The 18625-nt window shown below is 43.5% G+C and overlaps 2 protein-coding genes across 4 annotated transcripts in view; one reads left to right on the forward strand and one right to left on the reverse strand.

The window, feature by feature from the left end:
* The first annotated feature begins 180 nt into the window (after positions 1-180).
* LOC134864799 (nuclear distribution protein nudE homolog 1-like) lies at positions 181-8219 on the forward strand. The gene is made up of 9 exons (XM_063884055.1): positions 181-317; positions 706-830; positions 957-1110; positions 1544-1692; positions 1833-1969; positions 4485-4652; positions 4754-4839; positions 4945-5099; positions 5869-8219. The coding sequence occupies exons 2-9, from the start codon at positions 748-750 to the stop codon at positions 5960-5962; spliced, it is 1026 nt and encodes a 341-aa protein (XP_063740125.1). The 5' UTR covers positions 181-317; positions 706-747; the 3' UTR covers positions 5963-8219.
* Positions 8220-8223: 4 nt separating this feature from the next.
* Positions 8224-18625, reverse strand: part of myh11a (myosin, heavy chain 11a, smooth muscle) — a 28497-nt gene continuing 18095 nt past the window's right edge. For 2 of the 3 annotated variants that reach the window (XM_063884053.1, XM_063884051.1), the window contains 23 exons: positions 18397-18557; positions 18045-18153; positions 17803-17934; positions 17383-17589; positions 17124-17261; positions 16894-17017; positions 16618-16789; positions 16233-16445; positions 15721-15865; positions 15361-15567; positions 15170-15274; positions 14863-15015; positions 14423-14671; positions 13763-13975; positions 13433-13645; positions 13180-13341; positions 12733-12861; positions 12558-12646; positions 11895-12018; positions 11592-11800; positions 11245-11353; positions 10987-11159; positions 8224-9660 (listed from right to left, as the gene is read on the reverse strand). In XM_063884053.1, coding sequence (XP_063740123.1) covers positions 9531-9660; positions 10987-11159; positions 11245-11353; positions 11592-11800; positions 11895-12018; positions 12558-12646; positions 12733-12861; positions 13180-13341; positions 13433-13645; positions 13763-13975; positions 14423-14671; positions 14863-15015; positions 15170-15274; positions 15361-15567; positions 15721-15865; positions 16233-16445; positions 16618-16789; positions 16894-17017; positions 17124-17261; positions 17383-17589; positions 17803-17934; positions 18045-18153; positions 18397-18557 — 3666 coding nt within the window. In that variant the 3' untranslated portion in view covers positions 8224-9530. Of the gene's footprint in view, positions 9661-10082; positions 10116-10986; positions 11160-11244; positions 11354-11591; positions 11801-11894; positions 12019-12557; positions 12647-12732; positions 12862-13179; positions 13342-13432; positions 13646-13762; positions 13976-14422; positions 14672-14862; positions 15016-15169; positions 15275-15360; positions 15568-15720; positions 15866-16232; positions 16446-16617; positions 16790-16893; positions 17018-17123; positions 17262-17382; positions 17590-17802; positions 17935-18044; positions 18154-18396; positions 18558-18625 lie in introns of all 3 variants that reach the window. The other variant, XM_063884054.1, reaches the window with a different exon arrangement.

The following is an 18625-nucleotide window of genomic DNA, read 5'->3' on the forward strand; positions in this document are numbered from 1 at the left end:
GCTTCTTTGTTGTTATTGCACCATCAACAGGGGGTAGGAAAACTTTGCCTGTATTGTGGAGTTGAGGGCTACGCCTTCCGCAGCTACAAATTCGTAGGAGTAGCATGATTGGATAATACGTTCAAAACGTCATCTCTATTGACCAATGCGTTTCGAGAACCCAAGTGTCGTTTACATTTGGTTGGTGAGTGGAGCACCGTCTTAACGTAATGAGAGATTAGTTTGTGCAGTCACAATACGTAAACCTGAGAAACAAGTCTTACCTCCTGACAAATTCCCTTCGTTATAGCATGTTTTAGTCGTTTCCCCATAAGCAGGTGAGTCTGCTGAGTTTCTGTTTTCTCTGTGTTGGGATATAACTCTGGTTAGCTTTAATTCGCTTAGCTAACTCAGCTATATTAGCTTAGCCGAAAGGCTTAGCCATGGTATACACTTTACAACACCGCTGTTAGCTTTGTAAAGTAGTCAACACGTTCAGTTCCTTTTTAAAAAAACTATTTGGTACTTTATATAAATACATATTCAAACAGATTTAAATGTTTTTTTGTTCCACTCCCAACCTAAATAGGCCAAACTACATAAAGCTTTAGACTTACGCTAGCTACCTTGTTAGCATTTGCTAACCGTAACAGTTGTGTTGTTTGAATGGTAAAGGTGCCAATGCTCCTATGGCACATAAGAACCCTTTTATGATTTATTATACAGATACGTTTCCCATCCCCATCACCCTGACACGAAGCTGCAGACATGGTAGAGCCAACACACAAGTTTGCATCCCTAGAAGAGGAGCTGGGGTTTTGGAAGGAGCAGGCAGAGGCACATCAGCAAAGGTAACACTATTAGACAACATCAATAGACACTACCCCTTAGACACTAATGGTTAACTTAATAATGATAATCGTACAATAATGCCATACTCATTTTAAACAACAACAACAACATGTTTTTGTCCTCAGGGCTGATGAGGCTCAGGAGGAGCTGCAGGAGTTTCAGCAGATGAGTCGAGACTATGAAGCGGAGCTGGAAACGGAGCTGAAGCAGTGTGAGACTCGAAACAAAGATCTGCTATTAGACAACAACCGACTACGCATGGAACTTGAAAGCATAAAGGTAGAGCACCTTGATTATAAATAGGGCACAGTCCCTACAGAGGGTTGTAAGCTCTGGTGCTCCAGTTAAGGATGTGAACAAAAAAGAGAGACTGAGAAACACCCTACAACGACTGACAGCCTCCAGCCAACCCTAGTTCTGCATATCGTTGCCACTGCCATGAACACAAGCTGTAAGGCAGCTGACTGCTATTTTAGTTCAGAGGTCCACGGGGAAGAGAACATAAGTGACGGGGTGAATGCAGGGTTGTGCTAAAAACCTGCGGTTGCTCATTGGTTGCTGGAGATGAGAAAGAAGATTGAAAGGGCTTTTTTGTTTAAGATAGAGTCTAAATAATATACTGATTCACTGATTTAAAAGAAACTGACAGCTGCATTGATAAATCTGCCATGACGACATTATCAATGTCTGTTAATTCGATGTCTGTTTGCAGGAAAAATTTGAGACGCAGCATTCCGACGCTTTTAGGCACATATCAACCCTGGAGGAAAATCTAGCACAAACCACCGCAGTGAGAGATCACCTGCAGAAATACATCAGAGAGCTAGAGCAGTCCAACGATGACCTGGAGAGGACCAAAAGGTCAGTGTCTTAATACGCATACACACACGTGATTTTACTGTAGAACACACAGTCAATACATGCATAATACTTAATACATGCACTTTTTAAGATTAACTGATGTTAATTTTGAATGGCCTGTCCTCTTTTGCGTGTCCCAGAGCTACCATCATGTCTCTGGAGGACTTTGAGCAGCGGATGAACCACGTCATTGAGAGGAACGCTTTTCTGGAAAGCGAGTTGGACGAGAAAGAGAACTTGCTGGAATCTGTGCAGAGGCTGAAGGATGAAGCCAGAGGTACACACACACACACACACACACACACACACACACACACACACACACACACACACACACACACACACACACACACACACACTGTAGCTTCTCAAGTTTACAAGAACTGCTGATTCCTCTAAAACGCACACTTATGCCTAACTCAGTGAATTTTGATAGCTGGATCAAACCTCTAAATCCTGGGTGTGTGTGTATGTTCTGTTCTTCCTGTTTATCATGATCTAATGTGTAGTTGTATTTAAGTTTACATCTGTACTGCCAAATGTCATATTAAAGATGTCAATTTCTGTGTTTTTTTTCACATTTCATTATCCATTTTATGTGGTTTTTGCAATTTAATTTCTGACATTCATAGACGATAATGTTCCAAAACCCATAGTGTTGTTGTTTGAGTTCAAGGTTTTTTTTATTTGTCATATGCACAGCAGATACAGCGTATATGTTGGCAATGAAAATCTTATGTCGCGTGCTCCTCCAACAACTCAACATACATGGTGCAAAAGATAAATAAAATAGTGAAAAAGAGAGAAGAATATTTACAATATTAACAATACAGATTTGAGGAGGTGAAATATATATATGTGGAATACATTGAGAGTATTTAAATACTTTACACTGTTGAATGAGGAGGTATGGACAGATGCATATATTATGTATAACAGATGTATATGGCAGATATGTATAATATATAGATATGTGTACTATAAACAGATATGTATAATATATAGATATGTGTACTATAAACAGATATGTATAATATATAGATATGTGTACTATAAACAGATATGTATAATATATAGATATGTGTACTATAAACAGATATGTATGGCAGATGTGTATAATATATATATATATATATATATGTATGTGTGTACTATAAACAGATGTGAGTAGACATTCACACAGCTCAGGAGTTCAGTAGTCTTATAGCCTGTGGTATAAAACTGTCTCTGAGTCTGGTGGTCTTGGTCCGGATGCTGCGGTACCGTCTGCCAGACGGCAGCAGACAGAACAGATTGTTGCTGGGGTGATGGGGGTCCTTTAATATCCTACCGGCCTTCTTCCTACACCGCTGGGTGTAGAGGTCCTCCATGGATGGCAACTCCGTCCTGGTGATGTGCTGAGCAGTTTTCACCACCCTCTGTAGAGTCTTACGGTTGAGGGCGGTGCAACTGCCATACCAGGCGGTGATGCAGCCAGTCAGGATACTCTCGATGGTGCACCTGTAGAAGTTGCAGAGTATCCTGGAGTCCATGTTGAACTTCCGCAGCCTGCGGAGGAAGAAGAGCCGCTGTCGAGCCGTCTTGGATATGACCCTGGTGTGATGTGTCCATGTCAGGTCCTCACTGATGTTAACCCCGAGGAACCTGAAGCTGCTGACTCTCTCCACAGGAGTCCCGTCGATGGTGATGGGTGTGTGTGCTTCTCTCTGCCTCTTCCTGTAGTCCACAATCAGCTCCTTTGTTTTGCTGACGTTGAGATGGAGGTTGTTGTCCTGGCACCAAGATGTCAGGGCTCTGACCTCCTCTCTGTACGCCGTCTCGTCGCCGTCTGTGATCAGGCCGATGACGGTCGTGTCGTCAGCAAACTTGATGATGGTGTTGGAGCTGTGTGTGGCCACGCAGTCGTGCGTGAACAGGGAGTAGAGGAGAGGGCTGAGCACACAACCCTGAGGGGCTCCGGTGTTGAGGGTCAAGGTGGAGGATGTGATGTTCCCCATCCGCACTGCCTGGGATCTGCCCGTCAGGAAGCTCATGATCCAGTCACAGAGGGCGCTGTTGAGCCCAAGGTCCCTGAGCTTAATGATGAGCTTGGAGGGCACAATGGTGTTGAATGCTGAACTGTAGTCAATGAACAGCATTCTCACATAAGTGTTCCTCTGGTCCAGGTGGGAGAGGGCAGTGTGGAGGGTGAGGGAGATGGCATCATCCGTGGACCTGTTTGCTCTGTAGGCAAACTGCAGGGGGTCCAGTGAGTCAGGGAGGGAGGAGGTGATAAAAGTTTTGACTAACCGCTCAAAGCACTTCATGATGATGGAGGTGAGTGCAACTGGGCGGTAGTCATTGAGGCAGATGGGTTTTGTCTTTTTGGGGACAGGGACAATGATGGACTCTTTAAAGCATGTGGGGACTACAGACTGGAGCAGTGACCTATTGAAAATGTCTGTGAACACATCTGCCAGCTGAACTGCACACACCTTGAGAGCACGGCCAGGGATACCATCAGGTCCTCAGGTCAGAGTGTAATCTGGATGAAGTTATATCAACATTTAAAAACTGGTGGACATATTAGTTTTTTTGTTGGTGTACATATTTATTTGTTTTATTAAATTCAGTTCTCATTTGGTGAATACCTTTTTCCTGATTCATGATGCAAAATAAACATGGGTTTCTACCCTATGCAGTGAAAAACTAGCAAATAGTGAGGCTTAGAACTTCCAGGAAAATCCCGATCATGGACTGTGAGTGTTTTGTGAGTTTGAAAATGACCCGCCTGCCCGTCCTGTTTGTGTCAGACCTTCGGCAGGAGCTGGCTGTACGTCACAAGGAGAGACGGCCGTCAAGCAGCCTGGGCAAAGACGGGGACCTGTTGTGCCCCCCCGCCGGTAACGCAGCCGTCCCAGTTACACCCGCAAAGCCCATCAGCTCATTCGCCACGCCACCTGTTTCCAGTATACGACGAGGTAACAAGAACACTTTAATCTGCAGGAAAGCGAACAGTGATTAAACAAGTCCATGATAACTTCTTATGTGTACGTACCTGTTTTCATCTGTCCTGTTTTAGGCGATGGTCTAACGGGGACTCCCCTCACCACCTCTGCTAGAATATCTGCACTCAACATTGTCGGGGAGCTGCTCAGAAAAGTTGGAGTAAGCGATTTGAAATTGATTCTACAGTGCTCAGTGAAATGTCTTACCACTAAATATAAAAATGTTTCCACGAGGAGGCTGACTATTTTTTATCATCCCTGTCAGAATCTGGAGTCAAAGTTGGCGTCCTGTCGAGACTTTGTGTACGACACGTCTGTCAGCCGACCTGCACTCCCGGCTGGCCCCGGTAGTCCCTCTGCTTTAGAAAGGGGGTCCGATGTCCAAGCGAGCAGCATGAGCCCCCCTCCTCAGTACGACAGGTGAGGGGAAAAAAAGACGGCAGAACAGCCTAACGTGTTTACTCTGGTTCCCGTTGTGATTTCAGTTATTACGTAGGAGTCAGTTGTCCTGGTTTCTGAGAATCCTCCGGAATGAACTGAAGAAAAAAATCTATCTTTTACTAAATATATCGATATTGATATTGTAGGGATGACTAGTGATGCTTTCACTAAATATTTAAACAATGAAATAAAAACAAATGTGAAAGTGGGTAAATACAAATAATAGAATAGCTATAACAGTTGGGGAAAATAAATAATAATAAGTTCAGAGAATGACATTAATTTACTGTAATGTAGCCTCTAAAAACCAGGAAAAGACATGCCATATTGGGATATCAAAATAGTAAAAGATAAGCTTGTCTGATTTCACCATACTGATATAATATCAATATATTGCAGAGACCCTTCAAATATGCTGATGATTTTGTGATGTGAAGTTCAAAATCAGCTCTATTTATTATTATACTGTAAATTAAAAGACATATTTTAAGGTTAGCTTTTTTCTTTTTGTCTGTAAAGCCAACCAATAATAATAAAACTAGTAATAATATAAATAATACGTGTTGTTTCAATATTGCAAAAAGATTTTATATAACCATAAAACAAACATAAAAAGAGAAAGCAGAGGATGCAATGAAATGAATAGAACAGAACACCAATAATATTAATAGCTTTAATGAGAATAAGAAGTATTCTAACTCTTTTTTAAATCTGATGTTTGGTGTGTGTGTGCTACGTTGTCTTGCAGTTTGGTGAAGCGGTTAGAGTTTGGACCAGCTCCTCCTCGAGTCGTCTCCCAGGGCGCCCAGTCTCCGCAGGGAGGAGTAAAAATTCTGCTATGAGCGGGGAAAAGAAGTAGAACCACCTCCCGCCTTCAATAACCTGCTTCCCCCCCACACACTGTCCCCCTCACCATCCTCAATAAACTTCAGCAGTGGGACGTTGAACTAAACAGTCTTCCCTTGTCACCACTTATCCTGCTGAACTATTTCCAACAAGGAAGCCACTCTCCTCGCTCCGTGCCCTACATTCCCAGCACGTGGACGTCTGCTGCCTCAGGCTACAGCAACACCACATCTATCACAGCGTGTGTGAACTCCAGGAGCCGAGAACCTCCCGTTATCTCTTCTTCTGAATATCTTTGGCACTGTGACAGTACCTTATGAAGAAACAGGACTGTGGAAATGTTACTCTTCCTTAAAAACTACATTTATAGGGGTCGTTGCATCAATAATTACATTATCAATAATCGCATTTGACCCTGATAAAGGGACCGAGAACCTGGAGTTTTTCTATCAAAGGTTTGATCGTAGAAATATTGTTTATTGTGGTGGAAACTTCTGAAGCAATGGAGACGAAACTCAGAGAGACGCTGGAGCGCAGGAACTTGATGGCAAAACACTGTTGGATTTATTCAGAGTTACGGCCGGAGAATTGACAAGACATTTACTGTAGACACGAGTTGCCACAGCCGTTGCCAAACCAATCCTGAAGATCTCGACAATAGGAAGAGGTTTTAACTAGTTCCAAATGGATAATCAACATTCTTCAAACATCAGACTAAACAAGCTCAGACAATACGTTTAACTTAAACTGTCATCTAGGTCACAAATAAGGTGTTTCCCGGAGCATAGTGGGCCAGATAAACTGGTGCTAGCTGTCCCTAAACAATAAAGCCAATCTTAGGTCAGCGTGAGCTTGTACCCACTGTGGGAACAACAAGGCTTCGGAAGCCCAGGCTGCCCCTCCTTAATGAAGATAACAGCACCTTCAAGGCCGTAGAGCCAGGTCGAAGGAGGACCGAGAGAAAAGACACAACTGGCTAACTTGAAAACAAGCAGTACACAAGCAGCTGTGAGGAGACCAATGGTCACGTGTGTGAAGAGGTCACAGGCCTGAGCGAAAGGTTTACAAGCTTACACAAAATATTCCCTAACATTTATGAGCAAATCCAAACCAAAGCTGATCAAAGACTAATGGGCGGGTTTAGAGGTATTTTCTCTTTGAATCTTATATTAGAAAACACGGTAGAACTTAATCATTTCAATAACACACCTGTCTTTATTCTTTGGGCTTGAATTATGTAGCATCATCAGCATATATTAATTTATGTGAGGAACATTGACGGGCAGATATAGACTCATTTTTTTTACTGCTGTAAAAGTCGCTGCAGGAGGTGGTGTTAGCATTTTAACCACCGCTGGCTTCATCAATTACCTCTTCAGTTTGTAGGGCTTGGTTTGCTAACAGATGAAGTTTATGGTTCCGTATGCTGTCAGGTGTCTAGGAATCGGATAAAGTCACTTCCCTTCAGGCTAGGTTCATCTCACATGGTTTTCTTTCGCCTTCTTCCTGCCATCGCACAGACTCATTGTCATCTGGTATGCAAGACTTCTGAATATGGAGTTTAGGAAAAAGTGTTCTGCCTCAGAGCAGTTCACTTGTCATCTAGGTGTTACCAATGATTTTTATACAGATTTTAGGAGACTGTAGAAGTTAGGTGGGCACATGTTTACTACTGAATGTATAGTAATAAATCCTGAATAGGTGTGAGAGCTCCTGCCTGCCATCAGGAGTTGTGATGGTGAGGAGAAATCAAAGCAATAATAGATTTTAACTGGTCAAAGACAAGCACAGCTCATAGTATATTTGTGTTGGTACATAGAGCCTATATTGAATATTGCCTTTTCATAAGAGATATTATGGAGGAAATAGTGATTTATTGTGACTTTTTTTGCTTTTTCTTGAAATGTTTATCTGTCACTACTGCCATCCAGCAGCTTATTAAAGAAAACTTCCTATACATATCTAAATACAACATGCATACAGCAGTGTCACTGTATACAGCAGTGTGGAGTTAACTCGTGGTTCCTTTGCTGTCTAACCTTCCTTGAACTAACTCTGTAAATGTAATCCATGAACACTGTGTACTGTTTGTTTGTACGCAGCACCTCTGCTACTGTTTCTAAACTGTATGTGCCTGAGGTACTATACCCAACTACGATCCCGTTGGTTTGCAGTTGATTTTTCTATTGAGGTGAACGGATGATGATCTTTGAAGTGACTGACGAGACGGAAACATTAAAAGGAGAAAATCGATGTGTGTTTTCTTAAAATATCTTTATTTCTTGTGTAGGTGGTTCAACAGTTAACAGATCATTATTTGGTGTCCTGTAAACATCAGTTGATTACATATAATATGATCAAAATATTTGATTTTCAGGGGATAAGGGGCTGTTTAAAACATGTACAGTAAATCACAAAAATATAAAATTAGGTTTGGTAATTGAGGTCACCCTATCTGACCTAAAACATTACTGACTGTAATCTAAACATATCTGGGCACAAGATCAGGTGCAAATAATATAAAACGGTGATTTTATAAAATGTTAAACAGAGCTATAATTGTCGGGAGTACAAACAGCAGCACTCACTGGATGCAGAGCAAGTATATAGATCTCTTTCTACATTTCCAACGTGGCAGTGCTGCTGAGAAACACTAACAGCAGTCACAGGCAACAGGACGACGGTAACACATCCATAGACGCTCACGATGTCTCTGCTTTAAGTTAATTATAGTGGAGGCCCGAGGCTTTGCTGGCAGGTTAGCGTGGTAATTAGAGGCACCTATGTTTGTGTACAAAACCTTGCATAAGAAGGAATCAGTCATTCAGTGTAGTACAAAACAGTGTACAAAAAAAATACAAAAAAAGGAACAGCAAACACATGTCAGCAGAGCCACCACACAACTCCTCTTGTTGATATCAAGTCCTTCTGATTATAGAGTGGTGCAGTGATGACGTATTTCTGAAGGATGACCTGGAAGCTAGCATCGCAAGGGCTTCCTCTAAAAAAGCCAATAGGATTTTGCCATTGGCTTTTGGAATATTGCAGAAAATAATCTCTGTGGCAAACACATGTTACTTACGCATATTGTCCAGCGGGATAAACTCCATATATTAACACCACTTTTATACCACTTCAAGCATAAATGCAATCCACAGAATTAGGAAACTAACGCTAGGCTATCTACGTGACTTTACATCACGTTAAGCTAATGCTGGCTAATGTTCAACCAGATGATGTCCATAGCCAATTGTTAGCAACCCATTTTTGGGACCGAAGTTTCTCACCAGTATATTGTATTGTCTAATCAGTTGTATTTGCCACAGACCTTATTTCAACAAAAAACAATGAAGTGCTAAGATGCTAACTCATTCGCTGATTTTAGGACTCATTCCTGCACCACTCTATTGCGTGCTAAGAAAAGGTGCTCCGAAAGACGACAGATCAGTACACAATTGGGATATATTTTGACGTGATGTGGAAGAACTACATAGGCTTTGAAGTTATTTTTGGATAAAGTGGCGGAAGGAAGAAAAGGCTGATATCTGGTTATTTTGACGTCCCTCACTCTGCAGACTTGGTTCCATTGAAGTCGCCTTGGGAGTCGGCCTCCTCCTCGGAAGCGTCTTCCACCACCCTTCGGCCTCCGCCCATACGCCGGGATGTGCTGCCAAAGGAGGGCTCAGTTCCACGCCTAAATATGCCACAGACATGGAGAGGAGATACAAACACAGACACATGTCCCCGCAATGAGAGGAGTGTTTATGGGATGCAGTTGATGGAATAAACTATGTACAGGTGGTGCTCGGGTTACAAGTTAGGCACGCTGGTTATCGTTGTAACTCATTTGATTCCTGGCTCAGAGACAATGAGTTAGGTTTATGGCAAATAAACCAAGCGCTGAGAAAAATATGGCCACCAGTTAGAGATTGGTGTATTGGAAAGCCCACTTGTATTGTTAATTTTTTTCCTAAGGATATCATGGTATCTGAGGAGTCATATTTCTCTCAGTTAGATCATTGGAAGGAATGAAAGCATTAAGAGTGCATGAGGGCATGGAAAGCTTTGGTAAGTTCATCAGAAACGGTGATTGGGGTAACTCAGGCGCAGAGGTACCTGCTGTGTTACTCCTTGGGCTCAGGGTTGCCTCTGGAATAGAGAGGGACACCATTGTTTTGCTTTTGCTCCTCAGTAAAGCAACCAAACAACATTCTATACAAATGGAATGACCTGAATGTGTTTACAACCCTCTGAATGTGCTCTGTCAATACGGTCATGTTTTTTTATTACACTTTCTACATCATTTAGGCTGTGGTAATGCATATGGCATACATGTTGGCCCTTGTGTGAGTTTTAACAGATTTCCACCTCAGCTCCTGCAATAAGTCTACAACAAACTGTGTAGCCAAAGAACAGACACTCAGACAACAAGTGTCCTCAATGAAATCCATTTAAACCATGCTCTCACGGCCATTACAGAATAAAATCAAATGTTCTGTTATATCACGCTTTCAATCTAGAGCCTTTGCTGTTTCACTATTTTCTACTTGACTGCCCCCTATAGGACAAATTCATGCCGTTTTCCTGGGTCCCCTAGGGCCATTGCTGCTTTATTATTGTTTGTTGCAGTGCATCAAAGTCAATATTGTTGCTTATCCACCAACCAATTAGTACACAAAAAGGAATAACATTTCTGGGAGCAACATTATGTAAATGAACGGCCACCTAATGGTTCAACGTTGTAAAAATATGTATCATTGATGATCAGGACTGAAGTTGGTTAAAAGAATATCAGTGACATGTTGTGTCCCCTAAAGCCACGCACAGGATTTATTTTGGGTAAAACATTTTATAAGAGTATTTTACTTTTAAAGGCATCCACTTAATAGAAGCTATTTACCACTCTGTAACTACTCTTTCTGCAGCGTCTGTGTCCTGATGTATCTTCACAGAAATAAGAAGGTGAACGAGACACAACAAACACACATACGGATAGACGGACTGTGTGGCGCTTTCCTACCTCAGTTTGCTTTTCAGAGAGTTGACCTCCCGGCTCATGGCGTCACTGGTCTCGGTGGCTTCATCCAGCTCGCGCTGCAGCTTCCTGCGGGCAGCTGTGGCGCGCTGAGACTCCTCCTCCGACTCTTCCAGCTGCCGCTTCAGCTGCTTCATGCGGGTATTCGATTTCTCCGCCTAGTGAGTGAACAGAGGAATGAAAGAAAACCTAGTACTAAATGTACCATCATCTGGACACATCCTCCCTCTCACTGAATCGTACCTGGTCTTTGTACTGCTCCGCCTGCTTTCTCTCGTCTTCCACCGACATCAACAGCTCCTTCAGCTTCTTGTCCTTCTGGCGCAGACCCTTCGCAGACGCCTGCTTCTCCCTGAGAGAAGACAGAACAGTTTAGGAAAGGGACAAAGAGTGTAACTGTTGATAAGAAGTAACCAAAACTATTAGAATGTAAATAGAAAGTACTGTTTGTTTAAATGAAACCTTGAATATTTACATGTGTTAATCAAAATAATGTTACAGGCATTACTGGGAAATGCATACAAATTATTAGCGGGATTTGTCCCCTGGGCCATGGTGATGTTTTCTTTTGAATATTTCTCTGCCCCCACCTGTTCTCCTGCTCCAGCTGCTCCTCCAACTGTGCCACTTTGGCCTCCAAGGCAGAGATGGAGGACTTGAACTTGGACTTGACCTGGTTCTCCATCTCCTGCAGCTTGGCCTTCAGCTCCTTGTTCTGGCGCTCCATCTGCTGCCGGGCACTCTCGTTCTTCTGGGAGGTGCTGCGCTCTGTCTGCAGCTCGTTGTTCAGCTGATCCACCTGTGGAGGGAGCGAGCGTAAAGACATGGATGAGGCCTCTGCCCTTTTTCTATAGCCCTTTAATGACTCAAGCTGCTGCTGCTGTCAGGGTCACCTGCTGCGTGCTCTTCCTCAGTCTGTCGTTGATGATCTCCATGTTGCTCTGCTCCTCCTCCAGCTCCTCCTCCAGCTGGGAGATCTTAGCCTCCAGACGGCGTTTCTCATCTGCCAAGGCTGACCTGCAAACGAGTAGCACGGCGTTAAGCACAAGACGTTTCTTCTTTTGATAATAGATTGGTGCAGGAATGAGTCCTAAAAACCATTGAACCTTGAACCTAAAAGCTTAAAATGAGTTAGCTTTTTATCTCAGGAGTCAACGTTTTTTTTAATGTGTTTTTGGTTAGATTTTTGTTAGACCCCAATGGTGAAGTTCTTTGATGTGTTTTAAATTGGTGTTGCTATGAAGCAAATAAATAAGACAATGAAACGGCATCATGCCAAACATAAGCCGCCTTTAGCTTAGCGGTAAAACTGTTTTGTAGTTCTTTTATAGCATAATGATAGCTTTTTACTTCTAAAATTGAATTAGTGTCTCAAAAACTAAAAAAGTGCAACTTATTTTTTGCAGTATTCCAACATCCAATGGAAAAATCATATAGCCATAATTGGAGAAGCGCCTTGCGATGCTAACTTCCTGGTCAGCCTACAAAAAAGTATCATCCCTGCACCCCTCTACAGTATACAACAGGCCAAGAAACAGAGTAACATTTCCACCCACTTCCCAGAGGAGTTGCTGGACAGCTCGTCAGACAGCTCGTCTCTCTCGGCCTCCGCCTGCTTCTTTGCCCGCTCAGCTGCGGCCAGATCCTAGAAACACATCAGAGGTTAATCCGTTATTTCAACAATCAGCCCACAAACAAATGTGCTGTCTTGTTTGGCATCTAACGTGGTACCTCCTGCATCTGCATGAGCTCGGCCTCCAGACCCTTGGCCTTCTTCTCACTCTCCTTGGCGGTGGTCAGCACCTCCTCTCTGGCAGCGTGGGCGTCGTCCAACTCCCTCTGGTAGTCCTTCATCTGGGCCTGGTGGTGAGGAAGAGGAACAGAGGCAGCAATAAGAGGAGGATCATTATGTGGTTTAATTATTGGGTACATTTACAGTGCAGTACTAGCCAGTGCTTTGTTCTGATATGCTGATGAAGAGCTGCTTTTAACGCATCACACACAGTAAATCTATATACATCTTTAATATGGATACACAGTTAGTTTGACATAACTTCCCACCAAAGCATTTAGATTAGATTAGATCCGATTTACTGTATTGATCCCAAATGGGCAAGGTGTTTTCATTACAAACAACATTCAGAAGGTATTGCATTTAATCCGTTCCTCCACTCTCACCTGGAGCTTGCGGAGCTGCTTGATGGCCTCGTCCCGTCCCTTACTGGCCGTCTCGACCTGTCCCTCCAGATCTTTCATGTCCGTCTCTAACTTCTTCTTGGCTGCGGTGGCCAGGGTTCTCTGTTTACGCTCGTCCTCCAACTCTGTCTCCAGCTCACGGACCTGCAGCGGTGAGCAGCATAGCTCAGATTACTGATGCTGGATCAGAACACATACTTCTGTTTAAAGGGCAACCCGTGTTTGGCTTCTTTACCTGCTTGACGAGCTGCCTCTTCTTCTCCTCTCCCATCTCATCTCGTCCCTGCAGGTCTCTGTCGAACTGGGCCTTCAGGGCCTGCATGTTGACCTCCAGACGCAGCTTGGCATCCTCAGCCGCCTGCAGCTCGTCCTCCAGCTCCTCCAGCTGGGTCTTCATCTCCTCCACCTGCGCCTCCAGGCCTCGCTTGGACTTCTCCAGCTCGTGGACCTGCCATCAACAGAAAGTTGAACTCCCATATTTTGGTGTCAAGGAACGAGTCAAACCACTGGACAGACTAGTCCTGAAGCAAATACAGTGATGTTTTTAACTGAAACCAGCACTTACACTTTTTCCCACATCGTCCTTGGAGCTGATCAGGTCCTCCATCTCCATCTTCAGGGATTTGTTGGCTCTCTCCAGCTCCTCTCTGGAACCCTGGGCCTCTTCCAGAGCTCTGGCGAGGGACAAAGCCTTTGTCTCCTTCTCTCTGGCCTCGGCCTCAGCACGGTCTCTCTCATCTGCATATTTACTGGAGATGCTCTTCTCCTCTGCCAGCATCTGGACACCAGGGAAGAAGGATAGATAATGTTTAAGGGATCAATGCTTAAGTTATGTTGCTAATATAAATACTTCAGCTGTTTTGGGATATTTTCTTTTAGGTTGTAATGTGAAATTATTTTGTCTTGACAACTCTCTCAAAGTAAAGAACAACAAAACATTTCGATTGGAATAAGTTACTTGAAGGTTAAAGGTTTGAAGAAGACATACGAAAACGTAGTAATTATAATATATAACACTGATGGAATATACTACAAAACATAAATAGAAAAATAAAACAAATCAATATTGGACAGGCAAGTAACCATGAACATATGGAAAGGAAACAGGTAATGAAAGTTGAATTTATTGAAACTGAAAATTAAATGAAGAGGAATAATGGAGTGAAATAATAAGTATTCTTTTAACGGTTATCTCTAAGTGTTGCCATTTTCAGATTTTACTGACCTGGTCAAACTTCTTCTGCTTCTTCTCCAGGTTGGACACATTCTGCCTCTGGTTGTCCAGGTCCATCAGTGTGTCCTCCAGCTCCTGCTGCAGACGGTTCTTGGTTTTCTCCAGCTTGTCATATGCGGAGGCCTTCTCCTCAAACTGGGTGTTCGCTGCCTCCAAATCTCTCTGCAGACGTTTCTTATTTTCTTCCAGCAGCTCGACGTTTCCCGTCATTTCGTCGAGCTTCTTCTTTGAATCTGACAACTGTGGACAGAAGAACATTTTAGAAAGTGTCTATACTCATTTCTGAAGACGTCCCACTTTCATCTCACATACAGTAAAACACCAGTGAAACCCTCTTTGATGTGTTACTTGATTTCCCCCCTGATATTTTCTTTATGATTTCCCCTGCAAATGCTAAATGAACCTGTAAATTCTCCAGTGTGAGCTCTGACCTGGAGGTTGAGGGTGGACACGTGTCTCTCCACGTTCCTCTTGGCCTCAGTCTCCTCCTCCAGCTGCTCCTGCAAACTGTTCTTGTCGTCTTCCGCTTGCCGCAGCTTTGTAGAGAACTGCAGCTTCTGACGCGTCTCCTCAGCCAGTAGTTCCTGCAACAGCACAGCGGGTCAAAGGTCAGATCTGACTGATTGTCAGCAAGCAATATTTTGCATATTTATTTCTCACAGCAAAGGTGACATATAGACTATGTTGGCATAATACCGCCTCTTTTTAAGCTTTATAAATCCTGCTAAGTCTGGTCACCTGGGAGTCCTGGAGTTGTGCGGTAAGGCTGGAAACATCTTTGCTCAGTTTGATGTTCTTTCCCTCTGCTTCGTTCAGTATGTTTGTCACACTCTCCAGCTCAACCTGTATGAAGAAAAATGCAATTTTTGCTTTTAAAAATGCTAATGTTCTCAAATGTGAACTGACGGTAGCGTCTGAGAATTCCTTACAGTGATCTTGGAGCAGCGCTCTCCCAGCTCTGCCTTCTGCTTCTCACTGTCGGTGAAGCGTGTCTGCAGATCGGTCACCTGACCCTCCAGCTTCTTCCTCTTGTGCTCGCCGTCTTGTTTGGCCTGGTTGAGTGAGCGCACCTCCATGGTTAATTCTGATGTCTCTTTCTCCAGAGCTTGTTTAGCCTTCTCCAGGTTTGACTTCACCTGAGCGGGTGAGAGAAAATACAAAATCAATTCACTGTGAACTAGAAAAAAAAAAAAAAGAGTAGAATTTGCTTTTGCTTTTGATACAGCGTATATAAGCAAGTTAAATGACCCCTGAGAGTGTACAACAGTGTATAAGTGAAGCAGGCCTACTCGTTTGGACTGCTCCAGCTGCTCTGTGAGCTCCTCCACGGCCTGCGTGTGCTTCTGTCTCATCTCCTGAACTTGGGCCTCGTGGGTCCGGTTCTCGTCGTCGATGGCTCTCTTCAGCAGGTTTACTTCCTGCTCACGTTTGGCCCTGGATGGATGGATCAATCATGCAAATCAGGATGATGTATATATTTTAATTCAATTATAAATATAGCGCATAGTGTATATATTAGTATTTGCATCACTGATGATGCATCTAGGAAAGAAGGGGCCAATTTCAATTGCTGCTACGAAGGTCATTGATAGAACATTGCTGTGGTCATAATTTCTATTTTTGTATTGATATTCTGAATCTGAATTTTTTACTTGTCAATTATAGTGAAGTAGAATTGTTTTGGTGCAAAAAAGAAGTAAAGTAAACTTAAGAGTACTCTACTTCAAAATAGTTGTTAAGTAAAGTACTTGAGTAATTGTACTCAGTGACATCACTGAGTAAATGTCATAGTATGGCTGACCTCAGTTCCTGCTGGGTGGCAGTGGTGTCCAAGGTGTCCTCGAGCTCGGACTTGAGGGCCTCCAGCTCCTCCCCGAGGTCCCGTTTGATCTTCTCTGCTTTGTTCCTCGCTGCCCGCTCAGAGTCCAGATCCTCCTGCAGGTCGGAGATGTGTCCCTCCAGCTCTCTGATCTTCTTCAGAGCATTGTTCTTCTGAGCCGTCTCATCTTCTAACCTGAGGGGGGAAAAAGATTGCATTGATGAGGATATATGTTAGCATGATAACATTATCCAGTATTTAAAGAAGGTGCAGCTCTGCCTTAGATTTATGGAGTAACTGGGATTTGTAGGTGTATTGTAAGAAAGATGTAAATGGACCCTGTTTGTCGCTCCTCAGGACACTTTACCTGGCCAAGGCGTTCTGTAACTCCTCCTCCTTCTTTGCGAGCTGGGCTTTGAGGTCAGCGATCTGAGCCTGCAGGTCGGCTATCTGCTCTTGCATGTCATTAGACTCTGCTTCCAACTTACGCTTAGCCTTATCCAGCTCCTGCCGACCCTTCTCCTCCTTTTTCAAACGGACTATGAGTACAGCAAAGAGATAACAGTTAGCATAAAGTCTCTGACTGTGACACCAGTATTAGCTTTGTGTGTGTTAATGCTTGAAACCCATGACAGATGATTACCCTCTAGTTCAGAGATCATGGACTCGTGTTTATTTTTAAGCTTGGTTAGGTTCTTCGACTTCTCCTCTTCCTCTGCCAGGTTGGAACTAAAGTCTGCGATCCTCTCCTCCATCAGCTTCCTTTCCTACAAAACACAAAGGAGGGATACTGAAATACACTCTCTCCTTTCGATACATTAGCTCTCTTAATAAGTGCCTGACCAATACAGGGGTCTGTTTGCCCACACTCACCTTCAGCAGTTTGTTGTTGTGGTCTTCCATCACCAAGATGTCGTCTTCCAGCTTTTTGACCTTCCCCTCACAGGTCACCTTCTCCAGCTGCAGCTTCTGACGGGCATCTTCCTCCTCCTCCAAGTGCTCTTCCAATTCCTACAAGAAGAAGAATGCAGCTTCAGTTCCTGACACATACCGAAGCTGAGCATGAAGCTGAGCATCTATACAACGGCTCCAGGAAGCAATAAGATTAGACAAAAAACAGATATGTGCAGACCTGCATCTGCTGCTGCATTTTCTTCTTATCCACTAACAGAGTCTGAGCACGTTCTTCCTCTTCGTCCAGTCTCGCTTCCATCTCGTGAAGGATCTCCTCCAACTCCTGCTTCTTAGCTGCCAGACGAACCCTCATCTCCTCAGCCTCTGCGTACAGCTCTGTCTCTGCCTGGAGCTGCTCCTGCAGTGCGTTCCTCTCCTCTAAAACCTGGAGCAGACAGACAAAAGAAACTGTCAATAGATTCCTGGTTGACCTTTGACAGGAGCTTGCTCTTATTGTCTTTATTTCACTCGATGAAATACTGAAAAGGGAAGAAAAATGTGTGCTTTGATACATTTTAAATGGGATGTGACAACAAGTGAAAACAAAACAATGTATATAAATGTGTTTTGAGTCGTTTTCATAGTTTTCATCCTTTACCGATGTGTGTTTCAGGGAAATCTCCTTCAGCTCCGATTCAAACTTTACAGCGACTTCTTTGGCTCTCGTCAGCTCTTCGTCCTTCAGACCCATCTCCTCCTCCTGTCGGGTCACTTGCAGCAGAGGCTTGACCTGCAGGTCAGGAGGAAAGGCATGGTCACAGATTTTAAATACAACAAAGGCAAAATATGAATTCATAGTACTGCCATATAACATTTTATTATGCAGAAATACTAGCTGACCTTTGTGAAGAGCCTCCACCACTGCCAGTTCCTGAGTTTGAGGTAGGCAGCGCAGTTCCTCTGGATCACCTTCATGGCTGTGAGCTGCTGTTGCCTCTTGGCAAACGCCCTGTAAATATAACACAGTGAAATGAATGCGTCATGTATTATATAAAGCAATGTGTATGTAATTTATAGTGATAAAAACATAAATGAACTTAAAGTAAAGCCTCCCTCCAATGTTACATAAAAGTGCCAAAGTACTGTCTAAAAGATATGATAAGATATACTAAACTTGTGAACACTGTAACACCATGATTTATTAGATGATGATTAGAAGTATGTGAGGGGGGGGGGGCTTGTGTATTCATACTTTCTGGCGAGGAAACCTCTAGCCTGCGCCTGGAAAGCGATGATGACCACGGTGATCTTCAGATCTCGCTCCTCCTCCAGCTGGGCCAGCACTCCTGTGCGGAAGAAAATTTTGCTCTGTCCGATCCTGTACAGGTTGGGGTCCAAGTCCAGGTGCTTGATCTACACAGACAGAGGATCAGTGAGCAAAAGGAGGCTCATACAGGGTTTGAAATCTTTTGTCAGTATAA

This window comes from Eleginops maclovinus, chromosome 5, assembly GCF_036324505.1.
Source record: "Eleginops maclovinus isolate JMC-PN-2008 ecotype Puerto Natales chromosome 5, JC_Emac_rtc_rv5, whole genome shotgun sequence".
Lineage (NCBI taxonomy): Eukaryota > Metazoa > Chordata > Actinopteri > Perciformes > Eleginopidae > Eleginops > Eleginops maclovinus.